This window comes from Peromyscus maniculatus, chromosome 7, assembly GCF_049852395.1.
Source record: "Peromyscus maniculatus bairdii isolate BWxNUB_F1_BW_parent chromosome 7, HU_Pman_BW_mat_3.1, whole genome shotgun sequence".
In the NCBI taxonomy this organism is placed as follows: Eukaryota; Metazoa; Chordata; class Mammalia; order Rodentia; family Cricetidae; genus Peromyscus; species Peromyscus maniculatus.
In genome coordinates, this window is record NC_134858.1 from 84,505,827 (window position 1) to 84,528,364 (window position 22,538).

Genomic DNA, 22,538 nt, shown 5'->3' on the forward strand with positions numbered 1-22,538 from the left:
GTTGCTCTGGGCAATGTGTTAATCAAGGCCTAGATATGAAATAACACTGAATGTTTTAATTCATGAAGTATAGTATGTAAGATACATGATACCAGGACTATTGTATGACTATCGTTTGGAGAAGGATATTTAGGTTAAGTTCAAGCATTTTGAGTTTTTGTTGAAGTGGAAACTGGCACTAAGTATGTCAAGTAATCAGCCCACTCAATCCTGCAACACACTGATCACACACTATATCCCAGTCAGCAGGCTTGGAGTTGGAGATATGTCACTGAATGATATAAAGCAGTGTGTAGAGGCCTTTTCTTGGTCTACAGTTATTTTGTGTGTTGTTCAGTGTCTTGGGCTGATGTTTTTTTCCCATGAGGGTTTAATAAGTTCCCTTCCTTGAGACATGTACTTGTTTTCTTCTTTCTTTCTTTCTTTCTTTCTTTCTTTCTTTCTTTCTTTCTTTCTTTCTTTCTTTCTTTCTTTCTTTCTTTCTTTCTTTCTTTCTTTCCTTCCTTCCTTCCTTCCTTCCTTCCTTCCTTCCTTCCTTCCTTCCTTCCTTCCTTCCTTCCTTCTTTCTTTCCTTCCTTCCTTCCTTCCTTCCTTCCTTTCTCTCTCTCTCTCTCTCTCTCTCTCTCTCTCTCTCTCTCTTTCTTTCTTTCTTTTTGCTTGAAGAAGTAAAAATTTCTGGGATATCCCAGAAATTTTTGCCATATATGGCTTAAATTTAGTGCTCCTTAGCCTACCCTTCCTTCTAAGGAAATTGAAGAAGGAACTTCATGGAAAAAAGATATTGAGGAAACATAAACATCATGTGGCAGAGAAAAGAAAGAGGTTGGCAGTATAAATTTATTGACAACTTACAGAGATTTAGTATTTTTCTGTGTCAGATCCTAACCAGGGCTGGAGGTTTTGTGGATGTGGATAGTGATACATGAGAGAGTGGGATTCTGTTCAGATTGGAAACACATGTTCTGAGGTGGCTGGTAAGAGAATGGTCCAATGGGCAGCTAGAAGGAGGTACATTCATCATAACAAGAGAAAATTAAAAATAAATAAATAAATAAATAAATAAATAAATAAATAAATAAATAAATAAATAAGCCAAGGGTGGTAGTGTACAACTTTAATCCCTGCACTCAGGAGGCAGAGTCAGGCAGATTTCTGTGCATTTAGAGACTAGCCTGGTTTATACAATGAGTTTCAGGATAGCCAAGGTTATGTAGAAAGATCCTGTGGTAAAATACATAGAAATATTTCTTTTGTTCATTATCTTTTCCTTTTTTAAAGGTAATAATTTGTTCAATTTGGCAAAATTTTTTTATCATTTATATTTTCTTCCAACCATCTAGGTAAATATGACAGTTCTTACAAGCTTAGTGGGTACCTAACATTGGACATTTTTAATTTTTAGTTCTTGTAACTATTTTTATATAGCATCCCCTATAATATTCTCTTTTATTAATTTTTTGAGAAATGTATGCAGCATATTTTGATCATATTCAGCCTCCAGTGTCTCTTAGATCTACTTCCCTTCTCTAGTCACCCACCTTTGTGTTTGGTTTTCCTTATTGAGTCTAATCCATTGAGTCCAATCTGTGTTGCCTATGTACTCTTGGGCATATGGGCATCCAATGAAGCACAGTCACTACACCAGCGTCCACTCACTTAAAGAAAATTGACAAACTCTCTTTCCCAGAAGGTATCAATTGCCAATGGCTACTTAGCAAGGGTGAGACTTCCTCCCTACCGCCAATCTCCATGCTGGATTTTGTTTGGCTTGAACTTGCACAGGTCTTGTGCATGCTGTCACAATTCCTGTTAGTTCATGTGTACAACTGCCCTGTTGAGTTTGGAGAATACTGTTACCTTATGGTTATCCACCATGCCTAGCTCTTAAAAGCTTTCTGTCTGCTTTTCTCAAATTATTTCTGAGCCTTAGGAGGAGAGGTTGTAATACAGATACTGTTTAGGGCTGAACCTTCATAATCTCTCATTCTTTACACCTTGACCAATTGTGGACCTCTGTGTTAATCACTATCTACTGCAGAAAGAAGCTTGTCTGGTGATGGCTGAGAGATGCATGAATCTATGGATACAATGATAAGTCATCAGGAATTGAGTTAATATTATATTTATTTATCAGAGTAATAGTAGTAAGGTCCATCTATCACTTGTGTACCTGCCCAGTCACAGGTTGTTGCCTTTGGTAATGGTAGTGAGGAGTATGTATTTCATGTTGTGGAGCAGGACAAATCAACTCAGAAAGTAGTTGGTTACTACTATGGCGTTCATGCCACTATTGTATCAGTGAGCATATCTTGCCAGGCCAGTCATTATTGTAGCCTTCAGGATTTACAGTTATGTAAGAGTGATGGCTTTCCTTTCTGGTAGTGTATATAACCCCTTCTAGCACTATGAAAGCTAATCAAAAGGGATTCAGTTTTTAGGTCACTACCAGCCTGACTTATCCATGTTCTATGACTCAGGTATGTGGCGTCTTCAGGAATAGGGTCTTAAAGACAAGTTCTGAAAAATAATCAAAAGAGCTTCTGTAACATCCTTAAGGGAGCACACCTTGATTGATTTCATTTTCAGTATTAACTTATTTTAATATCTGAAGACATGTAAATGGTGAACTTATGATTCATTATGGTTGAGCAGCAAGCAATTTAACTAGACTGGGAGATTATTATGTAAACAAGAAGTTAGCAGTGCAATGAAAGCATATATCCTATTTCTAAAAAGCCTTCTAGAGAATAAAGCAACTCTGTCTGGTAAAAATGGTATTTCTATTATCATATTAAAAATCAAGCTTGACATGGTGGTGCATGCCTTTAATCCAGAATTTAGGAGGCAGAGACAGGCAGATCTTTAAGTTTGAGACCAGCCTAGTCTACAGAGCAAATTCCAGGACCGACAGGACTACACAAAGAAACCCTGTTTTGAAAAAACAAAAACAAACAAAAAAAAAAACCCAAACCAAAACGAAACAACAACAAACCCTTAGCTATACACTCTTCAACTTCCTGAAGACTTGTTTAAATGCTGAAGACTCTGTGGTGGAGACTTCACATCTGGTTCTAATGTCTTGTGCTTCTTCAGTACCCTTACCCAGACCTCAGGATGTGAAACTGCGAGATGTGACTCATAGCACCATGAATGTCATCTGGGAACCTGTGCTTGGAAAAGTTCGTAAATACATTGTTAGATACAAAACTCCAGAAGAGGAGTTCAAAGAGGTAGGTTGGAGATGAGAAAAAATACGGAAATAGTTGTTTTCCTGCAAGGCTTAACAAAATAGCTTTATCAGGGGTAGATAGATGATAGTGTGTTTTGAATACTTGTCACTCTGTTAATGAAAGATGGAAATTTTGTGTGGTTAAAACATGCTTTTGAAAATCAGTAATATATTGGACTGTGTTAGATTTAGTTTGGAAATGTTCTGCTGTGTGATGTTAATCTCAAAAACATCATCCCTTAGTAGATAAAGAGTTATAGAATCCATGTGGTATTTCCTTCCCATCTAGTTGCCTTATATGGTGCTCTCTAGTGTACGAATGACTAAAAATGCCAAATGTTCTAAAAATACAAAGTAGTGAGAAGATGCAGCAAAGAGAGAAGGGAGCGTGTTAGATAATGATAAGATGACACAGTTGGGCAGGTCAGAGAGAAAGGGGGAATAATAGGCTGTTAGAGTACTACACCTTTTGGACTGATCTTTTCTGAGGTGATGTTGGGGTGCATAGCTTTTTGTACTGCAGTGTGATTCCAAGTGGGAGCAAAATGAGGCGGCTTTCTAGGAAGATGGGCTTTAAAATTGGGTTAAAAATTGGGTATGCTTGAGGGAGTTTTAATGGCAGAATTCCAGAGGCATCTTTGAAACCAAACTTCCACTCCTTTGTATATATTTGTCATTTACGTATTGCACAAAAGTTAACTTATATGTCTGTGTACATTTATTTCATTTTGGGTTTCCATTTCAAATGGATTTAATGACCAGTGTGCCTCACAAAGTTCTCACACACAAGAAGTGAGATATATATAAAAGACAATGACATTAAAAGATGTAGATAAAAAATGGTTTGGTTGCTTGTTATGAGCATTCATTACTTGCCTGAAAATCAGGTCATCATTACTCCAGTACATACATTTTTTTTTTCTGGAAACATTTAAGTTGTGCCCATGCTTTGGATTCTTATGCAAACTGAAAATTCCCCTTTTTTTGGAGTCATGATTCTTCTGTCCTTGTGCTGAGAGCTCTAGTAAGCATCAGAGAGACCAAAGCCAATCCTTCAAAGAGTAGTACCACTGCTTTCTTCCTGTTACAGGTGGAGGTGGACAGATCAAGGGCCAGTACCACCCTCAAAGACCTCTCCTCTCAAACCCCGTATACAGTGAGCGTTTCTGCAGTGTATGATGAGGGTGAATCTCCTCCGGCGAGTGCTTATGAGACAACCCGTGAGTTGTGCCCTGTTTCATGGACGCATAGGAAATATTTAACATTCTTGCAAATATCTACTTACTAGGACATTCCATTTTTAATGCTCTTTGTCTGGCATTTAATGATGCTAGGGTTTGTAGATTACTTTCTCTGATTTTCTTCTTATGTAAAATGCTATTGGACAGTAAATATCAGCCTCTTTCCTCCCAGTAGTTCACAATTCAGTTGTCAAGATAAAAGATTAGTGGAGAGTCTCAGGGTCATGGCAAGATCAGGTGAGTGGGACTCAGAATGTGCAGTCAGACCCCAGAAGAGGGGAGGTGGCCTTGGTGGCAGCATGGTACAGAGACACAGGATAACCTTCTGGGACCTTCCTCCCTTGCTCCATTCTGCTCTAAGTCCCGTGGATGTCAGATATTCTCTGCTTTGGTATTTCTGTAGTTTTAAACTTAGTTATTGTGCCTGCTTTTCCTTTTCTAGTTACTGGATTTTTCCGGTTCCTTCCCAATGAAGGCAGAGAATTTTATTTTGTATTTCTCTCTCCTGTAATTAATTATTTAACTCAGTGCTAAGCATATAATGATCTAATCAAGTGCTCCACTTATAATAACTTAATCATAATATTGATTAAAAAGAAAGCTGAGAGCCAGTAGTATCCTAACCAAATAACAGGAGCCTCGCATGTAGTTTAAAAATCTCCAACATCTGCTTTAATAAAACATAAAGTGACACATAAAATTAATAAATGATTTTATTCAAGCTACAAAATGATAAAATATATCATTTCAATGCTTCTGCATAATTGTAATAAGGTATTTCATATTTTCTGTAAAAGTTCTTATATTGTTTTGTATTTACAACATATCTTAGTTCAGACTAGCCACACTAACTTCTGAATAGCCACATGTGGCTAGTGGCTCCCATAGGACAGCACAAGTCTAGAGAATCTAAATAGCTTCTGGGCTTCATGAGTAATCTACTGGTGGGCCAGGCGCTAAGGCCTGGACCTTTTGTAGAGGCCAAGGTCTGGCATCTTTGCCTCTGATACAGGAAGAGGGCTAGCTACTTCCCCCAACCCAAGTACAGCTGCTTTGTGGATGCCCGTTTGTCTATATTTGATCAGAGTATTTTGTCAAATGTCACAACCCATTCCATAATTCGGGTGTGCACATTTCTCTCTCTTTTTAAACTTTGCTAGTTTGTATGATGTGAAATCTTGTAGTCATTTTGATTGTCTTCTTGCTGTCAGCTCTTCTCTGGTAAGGATCATAGATAGAGAAGAAGATGACATGGTGAGTAGACTAGACAGCTCTGCATATACAATAGATAAAAAGAGAGGAAAGTCAGGAAATAGATAATTCAGTAATGAAATTTACACTTTCCATGCATTCTTTCAAAAACTCAGATTTTAAATTTCTATAGATCTAAAGTTGAGATTAATAGTTGAGTTGTTTTGAGTTGTACTGTGGAAGTGGTACCACTCTCTTTATTTCCATGGTCCTTTTTACTCTATTGTTAGAACAAACTTCAGATGGATTTGTGTTTACTCATATAAAGTTGGCTTTGATTACCAGGAGATATGATTGATGTTGAGAGTTCAGGAGTGGTGGCAGGCATTTCTGGTGTGTAGAAGTTTTCTTTTTCTTTTTCTTTGTTGTTTTTGATTTCATGAGGTCCCCTTTGTCAATTGTTGGCATTATTTCCTGAGTGACTAGAATGCTATTCAGAAAGTCCTTGCCTATGCCTAACATCTTGAAATGTTTCCTCTACTCTTTAACACTTTTAGATCTTACATGAAGGCCTTTGATTCATTTGGGATTGAATTTTTTCCAGGATGAGAAATAGGGATTTAGTTTCACTCTTCAACATGTGGATATGTGGTTTATTTAGCACTGTTTTCTCAGTACATCGTCTTTGCTTGAGTGTATATTTTTGAAATCAAACGAGTGTATCTGCATATGTTTATATCTGGGTTCTCTATTCCATTAAACTGTATGTGTCTTTTTTTTTTTAACCAGTGCCATGCTGTCCTTGATACTATGGCTCTGTAGTATAACTTGAAATCCTATATTTGGTTATCTCCAGTGTTCTTTTTTGCTCAGGATTGCTTTTGCTATCTGGGTATTTAATTTTTTTTCTATTTCTGTGAAGAATGGCACTGGAAGTTTGACTGAGATTCTATTTGATTTGTAGATAACTTTTGGTAAGATAGCCATTTTCTCAATGTAAATCGTTTAAATGCATAAATATGATAGGTCTTTCCACATTCTAGTGTCTTCTTTAATTTCTTTCTTCAGCCTTTCAATATTTACATTATTGAGGTCTTTTATATCCTTGACTAGCTGGAATGTAGTCAATTTAATCATGGTCAATGATCTTTTTGATGTGTCCTTGAATTTGTTTCAGAAGTGTTTTATTAATAAGTTTTACATCTATGTTCACCAGGAAGTTTGGACTATAGTTTTTTTTTTTAATGTATTTATTCAGTTTTGGGATCAGGGTAATACTGGCTTTGTTACAAGAGTTTGTTGGCATATATTCCCTTTTATTATTTTTTTAATGGAATATTTTGAGAATCATTGATGTTGGTTTTTTTTTTGTTTTGTTCTGTTTATTTGTTATTTGGTCTGAAAAATTCAGCAGTGAATATATCTGGGTCTGGAATTTGATTTTGAGACAGGGTTTCCCTATATAACACTGGCTTGTCTGGAACTTTCGATGTAGAGCAGGCTGTCCTGGAACTCAGAGATATCTGCTTGTCTCTCTCTCCAGTGTTGGAATTAAAGAAATGTGCCACTGTGCCCAACCTGAATTTTTTCTATAAATATTTTCTTTATTCTTTGAGAATTTCATAGATGAATACACTTTATTTTGATTATATACATTCTCCATCTCTTCCCTCTAACTCCTACAGGACCTGCTCTGCCATACATAAATACACCTCTCAACATTTTACTATTTTTTAAATTGTGGTTTCAATACTGTTGCTTGTAGATTTGTTTAAGCTGTGGTTTATTTTTGGTATGTCATATCCATCTAGAAATCCATCATGTCTTCTAGATCTTCCAATTTACTGGAATATTGGTTTTTAATATATGTCTCAATGATTTACTGAATTTCAGTGGTATCTGTTGTACTGTTTCTAAGATGAAATATCTCTTAATCTCAGTCCATGGATCTCTAGGATTACTGATGGACTGACCGAGGTCCATGAGCTGTCTAACTGCATGACACAGTTTGATCTCTGTATAATGTTGCTACACTAGATCCTCAAAGTACTGGAGATACAAAAACTTTGGGAACCATTGAAATAGAAGAATATTACTAAACAATAATTTAAAAAGGTCATCATTTTAGTAGACCTATGTTTTAGTAATATGCATTTTACATATTTTAGTAACCTATGCATTATAACCATACACTGCTCATCCTATGTTATTTTTCAAATGGGCTAAGCTGGTAAAATATTTCATTCTAATGCTTTATATTTTGTCAGGTTTTACCATATCCTTTAAAATAAAACATTTTAATCATATTAAGTTGATTTTATAGTTTCCATTGAAACATGGATTCTTGCCTTTTCTATGATAGGACCTGTTCCAGCACCAACAAACCTACAGTTTACTGAAGTAACACCAGAGAGTTTCAGGGGAACTTGGGACCATGGAGCTTCAGATGTGTCTCTCTATAGAATAACCTGGGCACCTGTTGAAAACCCAGATAGGATGGAGGTAATGTTAGCTTTCTGTCTCTCTTCTGTCTCAATTTGCTTCTAGGGAAGCATGGGTAAGATATATATTACTTCTGTGAATCAGTTACTTTCATTGTTGTGATAAAATGCCATGGCCAGTGTAACTTATGGAAGGAAGAGTTGATTTGGGCTTAACATTCCAGAGGATAAGAATCCTTTATGGTGAGGAGGCATGGCAGCAGGCAGACATGCAGCCAAAATAGGAAGCCGTAGGATTGATGATGACTGAGTATTCAAATACCTGAGCATATGGGGGACATTTCTCATCCAAAGCACTACATTCTGTTACAGATAAACTTCATTTTTTTTAAAGTTCTGATTTTTTATTAAGATTTTTTTATTTGTTTTATATACCGATCAAAGATCCCCCTCTTCCCTCCTACTGTCCCTCTAGCCTTCCCCCTCCCAACGCATCCCCCATTTCCTCTTACAAGAAGGTAAGGCCTCCCATGGTGAGGTACATCTAGTAGAGGTAGGTTCAAGCCCCTTCCCCTGCCTCAAGGCTATGAGAGGTGTCCTATCATAGGTAGTGGGTTCCAAAAAGCCTGCTCCTGCAACAGGAATGGATTCTTATCCTACTGCCATGGGGTCCCTTAAGCAGATCAAGGTACACAACTGTCTTGCTATGCACAATGCCTAGTCCATTCCCATGTGGGCTCCACAGCTGTTGATCTGAATTTCCTGAGTTCCCACTAGTTTAGTTTGGTTGTCTCTGTAGGTTTCCTCTATAGATAAATATCATTTTTGACTAGTGGCTTTGGGCTCATGTCCTAGAACAGTAGAAAGGAATATTTACCTAAAGATGTCAGCACAATGTCATTGGGTATGCATAATATAAATGGATTATTAATTTAGTGTGCATATGATTTTTCCTCTTTGCCTAAGACCATCGTAAATGGAGATGAAAATACCTTGGTGTTTGAAAATCTGAACCCCAACACTCTGTATGAAGTTTCCATTACTGCCATCTATCCTGATGAGTCTGAAAGTGATGACCTGAGTGGCAGCGAGCGCACACGTAGGTGTTTAACTTTCAAATAGGATCTGGATAGTTTGAAGCTAAATGTTAAAAAACAAAGCTACAGCTATATCACTAATGTTTCTACAAATTCTGTTCTCTTTTAGTGCGTTTGATACCCTTAACAACACAAGGTAAGACATTAACCTACCAGACTGTTTGAATAAAAAAGGCATAAATTATCAAATAGGACCATAAAGCGCATTGTGAATAAACCTTCTGCATTTTAATTGTAAGGTGTTCCCCCCCCCCCCCCCGCCACCCCTCACCAAAACCAACCTTTCTTGAAATACTTACTTTTTTGTTACTTGTTGAAGAGTGTATGAGTCAGCTTGGGCTTCCATAACAAAATGCTAGCAGTAAACATTTACATACCTATAACTCTAGAGAACAGAAGCCAGATTTTGTGCTGCAGGCCTGTAATCCCAGTTCCTTGGGAGGCTGAGGAGGAGGATCATGAGTCCAATGCCAATCTGGCCAATTTAGTGAGACCCTGAATCATAATTAAAAAAAGTATATAGGTTAGGCAAAATGACTCCGTAGGTTAAGGTGCTTGCCATCAAGCCTGACAGCCTTAGTTCAAGCTCCAGTATTGACTGAATGGAAGGAGAAAATTGACTTCTCCAGATTGTCCTCTGATCTCCACATATAAGATGTGGCAGGTGTGTGCTCTGCCCCAAACAAATGAAAACAAATAACATAACAAAATATCAGCACTTGCCTAGTATCTGCATGATCCTACCTTTAATCTCTAGCACCACTCAAAATGGTCTGGAGAATAGGAAATTCAAGAGCTAGACAAGATGGCAGCCAGTTCTTGGGGAAGGGTTTGTACTCATCTTCTTGTTGTATTACATGGCAGAGAGAAAATGAGTTCTCTTTCTCATGCCTCCTTTTGTAAAGGCTGATTTCATTTGAGTGACCCCCTTTCATGACATCATCTTCAAAAGTGCCAATTGCAAATTCTGCCATATTGAGTGTTAGGGCTTCATTATACAAGACGACAAAGTTTGGGAGGAACTAACACATTCAGTCCATACCAAATAGCCATTTAATATTCAGTAACCATATTATTGGCTTAAAGTTAATTCTAAACTCAATGGTACGTAACCCTCTTGATTTCCTTGGAAACTATGCAGATTTTGGCAAAAGGAGGGCTTGTTCTATGTGTTTAATATGTTCTCAACAATCTTTCAGCTCCAAAAAGTGGTCCACGGAACCTTCAGGTGTACAATGCCACATCTAACAGCTTGACTGTTAAGTGGGATCCTGCTAGTGGTCGTGTGCAGAAATACAGAATCACACATCAACCTTCCACAGGAGAAGGCAATGAACAAACGGTAATTCATTTTGTGAATATTTAAGTTGGAAATATTCTGCCTGCTGCTCTTCAGCTATTTCCCCTGAGTGTTTACAATATTAACCTTGTTAGGGAATGTAGGATTTCCTGTTTTGTATAGAATCATTTGAGTCTAGCTGGCCCTCCCTCCGGAGTGCATGATGGAGACATCCAGAATGCTCTGGTGAGACCTGATAGTTGCTCTTCATAGTAAGTACACATTAGTCATGTGCCCAAGTAGCATGATGGTATCTAGAAAGTTTTTGAGTCTGTGTAGATATTCAATATTTCTGATTATATCAGATCTATTTTTCCCTATCTAGAAGCCCACTGGCCTAATTAAAAATATTTACAAAATGGAGGTCTGTAGTTGGTTGTTTTCACTCTTTGCTCTTTACTCTTTGGGGGCCTACCATTCAGCTCACAAATAAATACACAGAGATTTATTATTACTTATAAATGCTTGGCCTTATCCTGGCTTATTTCTAGCCAGCTTTTCTTAACTTAAATTATCCTGTATACCTTATGCCTCTGGGTTTTTACCTTTTTCTATTTCTGTATATCTTTTCTTTCTTTCTTATTCCATGTCTGGCTATGTGGCTGACCCCTAGTATCTTCTCTCCTTCCCCTTTTCTCCTCTTTCTCTTCTTCTCTTATATTTATTCTCTCTGCCTGCCAGCCCTGCCTATTTGTCTCTTCTACATAGCTATTGGCCATTCAGATCTTTATTAGACCAATCAGGTATTTTAGCTAGGCAAAGTAACTCAGCTTCACAGAGTTAAACAAATGCAACATAAAAGAATGCAACACATCTTTGCATCATTACACAACTATTCCACAGCATGAAAGAATGTAACACATCTTCAACTAATATTCCACAACAGAGGTCCTTGCAAAAGATAACACTGGGAGCTCAGCTGTCATCTTTAACATCCCAGACCTCCCTTATTTAATAGAACCTTTGTCTGTTCCTCTTATTTAATTGAGCTGCTCATATGGGATTCCTCCAGCTTTGCCTTTTATGAAGTGTACTTTATCCTAAGTCAGGAAGCATCATAATTTTATACAAATATGATTATATTTTCTGATTTATTTTCAAATGTCTTTTTTTTTTTTGGGTGAGCTCTAGAACTTTGCCGGCTTTTGGCAGGGGCATGAGCTATATTATTTCCTTATATAACCTCACAGAGAGACAATTTTTGAATTTTTAATCACTAAATGTGTTAAGCTCAAGCATATAGATCATATCTTTCACCAGTTTAGAAAGTTAGTAGAGTTGAGGTTGGCAGTGGGTAAATGTATATAGTAAGGGGCACTGGCCAATGAACTTAGCTAGACCACATATGTGCCAGTCCCATTTGAATACCAGTCTTTGAAATAATCAAAGCAACAAATCACTAATTCTGCACTTATTTTGAAAAGTTGGATGGGCGATGTAAGTAGACACCCATTTCCTTCCTTATAAGATTAGTTCTCCTAAAGAAGTCCTTCCAACCTGGTACATATCAAAGTTTTATAAACATGGCTTCTACCTGTCCTCATCTCTTTCTCCCAAAGCCTCTGATAGTAGATGGTTTGAAATGAGCCACTGTAACTCAGTTTCTTCAAATCGAAAATGACTACAGTGATCTACAGAGTCTCCCCACCCCCACCCCCTCTGCCTAGAACTCAGACTGTTTGAGTGAATGGGTGCTAAGTTGGAAACATCTGTTAGTGCTAATACATCCAGCCATTTTCATGAGCACTCACTGTGGGCAGCATGCCATTTTCGTGCCATTTTCATGTGATTTTAATTACTATGGCATAAACATCTGAATTCAGTAGACTGTTAACAAATCGTACAAATTTTCTTTCAACAAGATACCAAGACGGCCTTGAGCAATGAATAAAAAAACTTCAGACTCCATAATTGGAGGAAATTGAGACACTTCATACCTCATGGCTTGTATCACGGAGATCACTGGGAACCCCTGCCTGAGTGTGGCTTGGCGAAGGATCTGGTCACGTCGTTCACACAGCTAATGCTGTTAGAATGGCAGTGTTTTGGGGAAACACCGAGAGCTTTAGATCCTTTGCCGAATCATTTTAATGTGTTTCTAGAGCAAATAAAAAACATCTGTAAAATAGCAAGAATAATACCGAACGATGAGGAGCCTCTAAAATTATGCAGTTCTTTGGTATCTTAAAGACCCTTTGTAACTCATTTATGATTAATGCTGTGTTTTTGGGAAGAGTTCTGTGAAATGTGTTTTGGATGAAAGTTTGCCGTGCTGGCTGCTAGCAAGTTGAAATATCTTTTTGAGGTCTCCGGTTTAAAGCTTGAAATTCTTTTCATGACTCAAGACACATATTCTACTTTTAAAATTATGCCGTGATGTATATTTTAAGCCTTCATTGCGGGACATGGTTTCAGAACTTGGCAAGGGTCTCAAATAGGTCCCCCAGAGAAAGAGCTGTGTTTAATAAACTGGTGAGTTGGAAAGTGTAAGACTGATGCTTAACAAGAAGTGTTTTCCTGAAGACCACAGTAGGAGGGCGGCAGAACAGCGTGGTCCTGCAGAAACTGAAGCCGGACACTCCGTACACTATCACCGTGTCCTCCCAGTATCCTGATGGTGAAGGCGGCCGGATGACCGGAAGGGGCAAGACCAGTAAGTGTAGCTTCTTAATAATCACCGTGAATGAAATCACGTCTTCTAGAAACACAGAAAACAGAACGTCTTACTGGTTTTTCAAAAGTTTAAGAAATTTAAAGAACATTTTTCATTGAAATAGAATTACATCACCCCTCCTCCCTTTCTTCCTTCTATCCCCTCCCAGCTCCCTTACCTCAAACCCTGCCCATGACCCCTCCCTACTGTCAAGCCTGTTTACCCTCCCTCCTTTCCTCCCTAACCCCCTCCCCCATTTGAGACAGATTCTGTCTACATAACTTTGGCTGTCCTGGAACTCACCATGTAGTCCAGGCTAGCTTTCAACTCACAGAGATCCAATTACCTCTGCCTTGTAAGTGCTGCGATTAAAGGCATGTACCATGCCTGGCAATAGCCTCTTTTTCTTTGATTGTGTTTGTTACGTGTGTGTGTGTGTGTGTGTGTGTGTGTGTGTGTGTGTGTGTGTGTGTATACACAAGTATATATAAATACATCTAGCTCAGTCAATTTTTGCTGTTTGTGTGTATATAGTTTAAAGGCTGGCAACCCTGCATTGAACAACCAATAAAAGGGCTCATCCCTGGGAGAGGCTAATTCTCCTCCCAGAAGTCAATTGTTGTCTGTAGTTCTTTGTCTAGGGGTTGGACCCCTTGAAAATGTTCTCATCCCATGTCTAAATGCCCATTGATATCACTACTGTTCTTACCTGTTTATGCAGCCATTTTTAGGAGACACGGTTTCACTGTAGACTTCTTGATATTCTGACTCTTACAGTCTCTCTGCCCTCTCATCCACGATGTTCTCTGAGCCATAGATGAATCTTTTAAGATGGTAGTTGTTGTTTTTAATGTCCTTGCTTTTAATTATGTCGTTATTTGTGTAAACAAAAAATGTTATTTTCTACCAGGATTAAAAGAAAAGTTCAGGGAACCAAAATGTCTGGCATAGAGATGAGACACACATACCACAGATGTGCTGATCTTTTATTTCTTTAATTATTATTTTAACAAATATCTGTAGGGTGTCTGCTATGTTCTAGGTGGGCTAAAGATATTGTTTAACCCGTGTTTCAGATATATTCACTAGTTAGAGCACCACTACAGTGTACTTCCTGTGTATTTCAGAACCTCTGAATACTGTGAGGAACTTGAGAGTATATGACCCTTCTACCAGCACCTTGAGTGTTCGCTGGGACCATGCAGAAGGCAATCCTCGCCAGTACAAACTCTTCTATGCCCCAACAGCAGGTGGTCCAGAAGAACTGGTAATTATTATTTTTCTGAGACAGGGTTTCTCTATGTATCCCTGGCTGTCCTGGAACTTGCCATGTGGACCAGGCTGGCCTCGAATTCACTCCTAAGTGGAAAATGCTAGTCTGTTTAAACTTTAGGTGAGTGGTTTTTAAAAGGAAATGGAAGAGTTAAGTTGTTTAACAGGAAAGAATTCATATTAATGCAAAGGAATTGATAGAAGACCCATACTTGGTGCTTTGGAGCCCAGGGAGTAGGAAGACCATGGTTTGGGTGCTGGTTGAAGTAGGAGATATAGAGAGACACTACATAAAGAGAAGTCATCATGACTTCTAGCAATCACCTTGAGGTGGTATTTTCAGTTGGTATTATATTATTTGTAGGATTAGCTCTTTTATCATTTTCAAATTCAATGCTCTGTGTTTTATTAAAATCTTTAGGTACCAATCCCTGGAAATACCAACTATGCCATTCTTAGGAACCTGCAGCCAGATACTCCATACACTGTCACAGTGGTTCCTGTCTATACAGAAGGTGATGGCGGACGCACATCAGACACTGGAAGGACATGTAAGTCAAAAGCAGGAGAATTAACTTTTCATTATAAATACTGCTCTACCTTGTAAAGGTCTCATTGATCATGGAAGAAAATTAGAAAAAAGGCCAGAATGAGAAGATTAAAAATATCAAAATGACCTATAGTTCACATTTCCAACACCAACTATTAACCTGTTGGATAAAGTAACCTTTAAATGGCATTACTTTGAAATTATAGTTTCAGAATCTATCAACGTTTATCATATTAATACTTGTGTGATCTCGGTTATTCTCTTTCACTGACAAAAATGTATGGGGCTGTGCTCTGCATCTTGTAAGTTTGAATGAAGCTTGGTTTTGTCATTGGGTTTTATAGTGTAGGTTGTTGAAACCTGTTTATTACTTGGTTGTGGATTTTTCTGGTTTGCTGCCAAAGTGCTTTTGGTATTAAGAATCTGTGTGCTTTCATTCACCATTAATGTAGATAAATTAGTTTAAATGCTTTTGTTGTTCTCTCGGATATTGCTTAGTCTTTTTTGCACACTTATAAATATCTTCCTGACTTTTAAAACATACTTGCAGCTGGTCGAAGGGGAACAAGCATGGGTAGCTTCCTTGGGGGGAAGATCGGGGGTCTAGAGAGATGATGCTGTTGGTTAAGCTAGAGTTTGGTGTTAGTATGCTGATTTAATTTTCTAAATTTTATTGGTGGAAGTTAATTGAGAACTGACTTGTCTCTCCATTTGTCTTTTGTTTAAACCACAGAAGATATTCCATAGCTAGTGTTGAATAAGACAGGAATGAATAAATGAAAGAATGAATGACTGAAAGCAGCTGACTGAATCTGATGGGCTCCATATCTTTCTGTTGGTCAGAAGGCAGGCTATATAAAATCTTTCCTCTGGCCCCATTACTTTATTGGAAACTCTGCCACTTTTCTGTTTCCTTTTCCTAGCCCCACGTCCTTTTAAGGCCAGCCCAATCCTATTGCTCATACTCACTTATTTTTTATTGAAAGCAACATTGACTCCATGTTGGCAAAGGCTAACTTTGACTAACTCTGTGTTGGGCGAGTTTTATTGTGCTTTCATGTGTAGATAGCAGCATAAAGTGGATAGGATTTTATCCTATTAGAGAGTGTAACTTGTGGAAAAGTGGTGAAAAGCTTGACATGTATAAACAGACATGAGAAATAGTCATTGGCTTTCCTTTCCTCAGTGGTGAGAGGACTGGCAAGAAATATCCAAGTGTATAACCCTACACCCAACAGCCTTGATGTCCGCTGGGACCCTGCTCCAGGGCCGGTACAGCAGTACCGCATCGTATACTCTCCTGTTGCTGGCACAAGACCCTCAGAATCTGTAAGTAATTTCATCATCTTAGAGCTCAGCAAAGAATCTTGTAGATTCTGCTGTGGCTTCTGCCACAGCAAATGGCTAGGAACAACTAGCCAATTATTGGTGTCTCTGTTATAATTATACTTCCTGATTATTATAGTTGCATGTTTGAGCAACATTTAGGAGCCTTTATGAATATAATCCACAAATATGCTAGTATATAACATTTAAATTAATGTGTTTGATGAGTTAAGACAGGTATATTAATTATAAGTTTGCTCAGAAAAGAACTTGGGGGAAATGCAAATTAGCTATGAGTTAACAATAATAAGAGATGCATAGCATTTCTAGAATTTTCAATAATAGATACATTAGGAAAGTTCACATGTCCTTGCTATGAATATATGTTAAGTGAACCCTTATTGTTCTTACAAATTACAGTGTCTCTTCAGTATTTCATTCAAGTGCTAGCCATACTATTTAACTTCTGAGACCAGATGAAATCAGGCATGTTTGGGATAATATGGTTATAGACTTGTAGTCATCGTCCCGATAAAAATTCCAGTTCTGTTTTGTGAGTAGGCCAGTAACATACAAATCAGAAATTACTTATGTGAATAATAATAGCATTACAACACTGAAGGGGAAATAAATTTATGGAATGACAAGTCTATAAAAGGGAGCAATGGTGAGCAAAGATAAGAAAGTGATAAGCAATGAGCGTATTCTGCAGTAGCATTGATTTTTAATGCCCCTGTATTTGATATGACATATTCACACAACTTTACCCGTATCCAAAATTTCTGTCTTAACAGTAAATCTCTCTGGCACTGGCATGGGATCCCTTCTCTCATATGTACGTGACATTCAGGATCTACTCTGAGCAAATATGCATCCTAGATATTCCATTTACAAGTCTTTACGAGGAATGTAAATTGGAGATAAGAAGCAAATAAGGGCATTTCTGAGAATAACTTGCACCTAATAATGTGCTAGAGGCAGATCTTGCAGAGGAGCACACTTGGCTTCTAACGTGCCTGGGCTCAGCCTTTCACGATAAATACTATTGTGCTGACTAACTGAAGACCTGGCAAGCATTTGGGTGGCTGTCAGACAGACTTTGGCGTGTTTTCTCTCCTTCAGATTGTGGTGCCAGGGAATACCCGCACGGTGCATCTGGAGAGGCTGATTCCCGACACACCCTATTCTGTGAACATTGTGGCTCTCTACTCAGATGGAGAGGGGAATCCCAGCCCCAGCCAGGGCCGAACACGTGAGGCAAAAATCCCTTTTCCACTTTATCTCTTGTCGTTGAGTGAGGAGTGGTTGGTGGGTGGTGAGTGAGGGATGTCAAGGACTCTGTGTAGGGCAGAGTAGCCTCTGCATGTAATTCTGCCTGGGATTTCCCACATTTACATTTCAGGCTCAGGCTACGTGTCCACAACCATCTCTTCCGCTGGATGAATTTAATTTCATCATTAAAAAAAAATCTGGGCTCTAAATGAAAGAAGGCTTTCCTTTTTTTTTTTTTTTTTTTTTTTTGGGTCCCTCTTCCTTTTTAATGCAGTGGGTTTTCTCACCAAACAGGCACTTTGGAAATGTGAAGATTTAGTCTCTCTATTTCATTAAATGGAGGATGTTACAGTGCCTAAAAGGATCCCCTTCTTTCCCAGTCTGCATATTTAGGCTCAAACCAAGCTCTATTTTGTTGAAAGCTCAGCTTGTAACTATAGCTCTGACATGAAGCATGCTGTGCTGTGTGATACCACATTAAAACCACAGAAGAATGTGTGCTGCATCACAGGGCAGTAAGCATCGCGAATGGTGAAGCTCTTGTAAGCACTTTCTGTAAACTGACCTGGGAAATGCTGTCAGGCAAGCAGCAAACCCAACTGTGTTTTCTTTAGTTCCACGAAGTGGTCCAAGGAATCTACGGGTCTTTGGAGAGACGACCAACAGCCTCTCTGTAGCCTGGGACCATGCTGATGGGCCAGTTCAACAATACAGGATCATCTACTCTCCTACCGTCGGCGATCCAATTGACGAATATGTACGTATAATACCCATTTATTGTCATTAAAAAATCTTTTCACCTCATTGGAGGGTGAGATTAAGCTACTTCTTAAGAAGAATTAATTAAGTAATTAAGCTATTACTGAGCCATTGGATCTTGTGTGACAGAGTTTACATAGTTTTCTCTGATGTAGTATGTGGGACAACATGATTTGGGAATCATTTCTATTATAAGGACTGATTTTATTTATATTTGTAACTGCCTACTTCCATTAAAAGGTCTACTATAACATGCTACATATTAACCTGTAACATCCAAATTAATGTTCAGATGATGGGATTATTCCAACCTTACTTATCAAGTCTAATTCCTCTGCATGGTCTCCCCTTAGTATCTCAGTCCCAGTCTCCATTTTCTCTAAACTCACATTTTTTTTCTGCACTCTTGCTTTGGAATATATGCAATCTCCTGTGAATTAGTTCTAAGCTGACTTTCTCCATTTCTCCCTACCTTCCTCCTTCTACCCCTTTTTACTTGGTTCTTTGACTAAGAGTTGAACTCAGGACTTTGGACATGAGAAACCATCTCTCTCCCAGTGACTTATATCACTAGTCTCTCCAAACTCTTTGCAGTGGCATTGTGTCTCCCTAGACACAGGCTCAAGTTTTTCCCTCTTCCTTTGTGTGGTCCTGAGGATCAACCAGGGTCTTGTGTGTGTTAGTCAAGCACTCCACCCTGTGGCCACCATATTTAGCCTTTCAAGTTGGAGTTTCATTATAGCTGGAAAACCATGCACACTGACATTTACTGATTAGTTTCTGTGATAAGCTCCTAGATTACCTCAAATGGTGACTATAAAGTAGTTAGACTTGTGGTTTGCAGCCCTTTCATCATGTGTATCCTCTTAGAATCTTTCTTCTTCCATACACTTACTTCATGTGGAGAAATATGAATCTCCTGTTTTATACACAGCAATCTTTAATCGAAGTCCTGTTTTGTTAATAAGAAATGGGTAATTAAGCCGGGCGTTGGTGGCGCACGCCTTTAATCCCAGCACTCGGGAGGCAGAGCCAGGCGGATCTCTGTGAGTTCGAGGCCAGCCTGGGCTACCAAGTGAGCTCCAGGAAAGGCGCAAAGCTACACAGAGAAACCCTGTCTCGAAAAACAAAAACAAAAAAAAAAAAAAAAAAAAAAAAAGAAATGGGTAATTGTCAATTAGAATTTTAAGAATCAAAATGAGATAAATTATTTTACTACTCATGTTTAATGTTTTTTCTTCCTTGCTGGGAAAAAATGTTCCCATGCTTTCTGAAAACATTGAAAATATAATTTCTTTTAGCACTTCTCTGTTTGTCGTTATGGGATTCCAGGCCAGGAGGCTTAGCTACAGTGTTTGTACTAGACTAGAAGTAAGGTTGAGAGATGACTGGTCCATTCATCTTTGAGGAGGGAGTCGAACACATTTTCCATTTCCTCTTTTTCCATCCTACACTTAATTAGTGTCAGCTAAACTAATATTCTTGAGAGTAGAAAACTGTCCATTTTTGCTGATGGACAGTACCTGGTCCACAGCATGTCCTCTACCTGGAAATATGATGTGCTATGATGAAAGATGAGGCAGACAAAATTAGACGTGGTAGGCTCAGTGATACACTCTGGGATGGTATGTGTGTTATTGTCTTTAGTGTTCATACTTTTCTCCAGCGATGTTCAGTTACATGACTGCTTAGTGGCTGAGCTGGGATTTGAGCCCAGATCTGTCCAGCCTTAAACTCTTCTCCCAAGCTGTGTAGAGGCAGGGTAGATAATTTGCCTTTCTCAGAGCATTTTGAAAGAAAAGGAAAGCATAAAGAATCCATTTTTGTTTTGTTTATGGGACCATATAAAAACAGCATAGGTCTTTTCTTGTTGGAAATAAATGTATAATCAAACTTTCCTTACAGACCACAGTCCCAGGCAGGAGAAACAATGTAATATTGCAGCCCCTGCAACCTGACACTCCATATAAAATTACTGTCATTGCCATTTATGAGGATGGAGATGGTGGTCATCTAACTGGAAATGGAAGGACAGGTCAGTGTGCTTATGATCTTTCCTTTTTTGAAGTACTCATGCCTTTAATGCTATTATACCATTAAAACTATGAATTTTTGTCTTCACCAGTATATCTCATCTACTACATTAATAACACATATCATAGTCTATGTTAGACACTGAATTTTGTTACAATGATGACATGAGGGTATAATTTATTTAACTTTTAAAAAGTATAATAAGAGGAGAAAGAGGGTGACAAGGATCTGCATATTTCCCTTTGCTTGAGATCGTTTTATTTTTCTTTATAGTGTGCTCTGAGTAACGAATGCATGGTGTCAGGCAAGGCTGTCGTTGTAACTTAATGTAGTGCCAGCTAGACATCCTCTGTTATGATTGAGTCCCAATGCACAAATAAAGAAGCAAACTGATTATGAATCATCTTCCTAAAAATGTAGCTTAAAATTATCACTTCAGATAATCTACAGAGAGTAACCAGTGTTCTGGCCCACTCTGTATTGGTGGCAATTTCATGAGGCTTAAAGATTCTCTAATTTTTTTTTTTTTACCTGAAAACCTTTTTAAAAAGTGCTTACTTGGGAGCCTCTTATGGGGGAGCCAATGCACTCGGCCCGAGGTGTGGCCTGTGGCTCTTCTGATGTGCAAACAGCTAAGGTTGAGAAGCCACTGGTTCCCACAAAGCAGGCTGGACTCCAGCTCTGTAAATACCAACATCGTGTGTTCTTACTCCATTGAGAAAATCTACTTAGTTACATCGTTCAAAGTCTTTTGGGGTTTAAATGTTCTTGACCACATCAGAGAACTTGTGAAGAGTAACACTGGGACATGTCTAACAGAAAAACTGACTAGAGTTGATTCAAGTCCGTGTCTACAGCCTGGAAATCTGTGTTATTTACAGATGCTCTAGTGACTAGATGTTTCTAGCTTAGCAACCCACTTTTCTACTTTCTCATATTTAAAATATATTTTGATAACTTTCTGGGGAAAATGGAGTACTCCAGAATTTTGGGCTTACCAAAATGTTAAATAAACTTTGAATTCTCTAGGAAGGGCCAAAGCCATGTCTAATTTCCCTCATGGAAACAAAGTTTTCACATTGGATTAGTAATTTCTTTAATGCAGTGGGCAATAACTCAATGGCTGTGTAGAATACCACCTAAACAGCACTGATTTTCCAAGTTACACATTTTGGGTAAGATTATAGGTTTAGGGCAAAACCTCTGGCTGACTGAGACTCCAGGCTGTGTGGTGGACAGGGAGGGTAGGGACAGACTGTGACTTTAGTCACTCTTTTGCTGGTCTTTTGTGAATATTATGTCTTATTTATGTAAGGAAGTATCTACCAGATAGTCTCTAATGTACCCTCTGGTTCTAATACTGTTTGTGGTTTGTAAAGAAGATTCTGAGACCTCTTTAATTGTTTTCAATTTTGAGCCTTATTGCACACCACCCCTGGACCTTGCTACTGAGATCTTCTGAACATCATCCATTTTAGAGTCCATTTGAATTGCTGTTTGAATTTGAAAAACTGCTAAGTTTTTTTTGGAACTTGACAATGGCTTTTTAATTATTTTCCGAATAAAGAAACTATAGGCTATTAGAAATTAATCTGTTCTTGAAGAGATGTCCTAACAAGGCAGTGATGTTTGCCAATGTTTGTTTTCAGTGGGATTGCTTCCTCCTCAGAACATACACATCTCTGATGAATGGTATACAAGGTTCAGAGTATCCTGGGACCCTTCACCCTCACCAGTTCTTGGATATAAAATTGTGTACAAGCCAGTGGGTAAGGAATCACATTTATTATAATAGGAATATGTTGGTAAGTTATTTGCCTTTGATGGTATCCTATTTCACTCCCGACTATTGGATTCTCCTGTAAACACATCAAGACCTTTTATAGTAGAGGCACCATTTCCAGAAACAGTCTTTAAGTCATCAGCCTGAAGTATCATGAACCTGCCTGGACTGAGTCTACCAGGTCAATCTCAGTTCTCGGGGGAGGCTTTGCCCTGGAGGAGGTGGGAATGGGGAGTGGGTTGGGGGGAAGGGGAGGGGGGCAGGAAGGGGGGAGAACAAGGGAATCCGTGGCTGATATGTAGAACTGAATGGTATTGTAAAATAAAATAAAAGGAAAAAAAAGTATCATGA

The 22,538-nt window shown here is 38.4% G+C and overlaps 1 protein-coding gene across 3 annotated transcripts in view; it reads left to right on the forward strand.

The window, feature by feature from the left end:
- Nucleotides 1-22,538, forward strand: part of Col12a1 (collagen type XII alpha 1 chain) — a 114,693-nt gene that overhangs the window by 49,954 nt on the left and 42,201 nt on the right. For all 3 annotated transcript variants that reach the window (XM_042281395.2, XM_006980038.4, XM_076576788.1), the window contains 14 exons: nucleotides 3,094-3,230; nucleotides 4,320-4,449; nucleotides 8,024-8,163; nucleotides 9,069-9,201; nucleotides 9,309-9,335; nucleotides 10,399-10,541; nucleotides 13,062-13,191; nucleotides 14,319-14,458; nucleotides 14,885-15,014; nucleotides 16,200-16,342; nucleotides 17,462-17,591; nucleotides 18,226-18,368; nucleotides 20,276-20,405; nucleotides 22,054-22,173. In XM_042281395.2, the coding sequence (XP_042137329.1) occupies nucleotides 3,094-3,230; nucleotides 4,320-4,449; nucleotides 8,024-8,163; nucleotides 9,069-9,201; nucleotides 9,309-9,335; nucleotides 10,399-10,541; nucleotides 13,062-13,191; nucleotides 14,319-14,458; nucleotides 14,885-15,014; nucleotides 16,200-16,342; nucleotides 17,462-17,591; nucleotides 18,226-18,368; nucleotides 20,276-20,405; nucleotides 22,054-22,173 (1,776 nt within the window). The remainder of the gene's footprint in view (nucleotides 1-3,093; nucleotides 3,231-4,319; nucleotides 4,450-8,023; nucleotides 8,164-9,068; nucleotides 9,202-9,308; nucleotides 9,336-10,398; nucleotides 10,542-13,061; nucleotides 13,192-14,318; nucleotides 14,459-14,884; nucleotides 15,015-16,199; nucleotides 16,343-17,461; nucleotides 17,592-18,225; nucleotides 18,369-20,275; nucleotides 20,406-22,053; nucleotides 22,174-22,538) is intronic.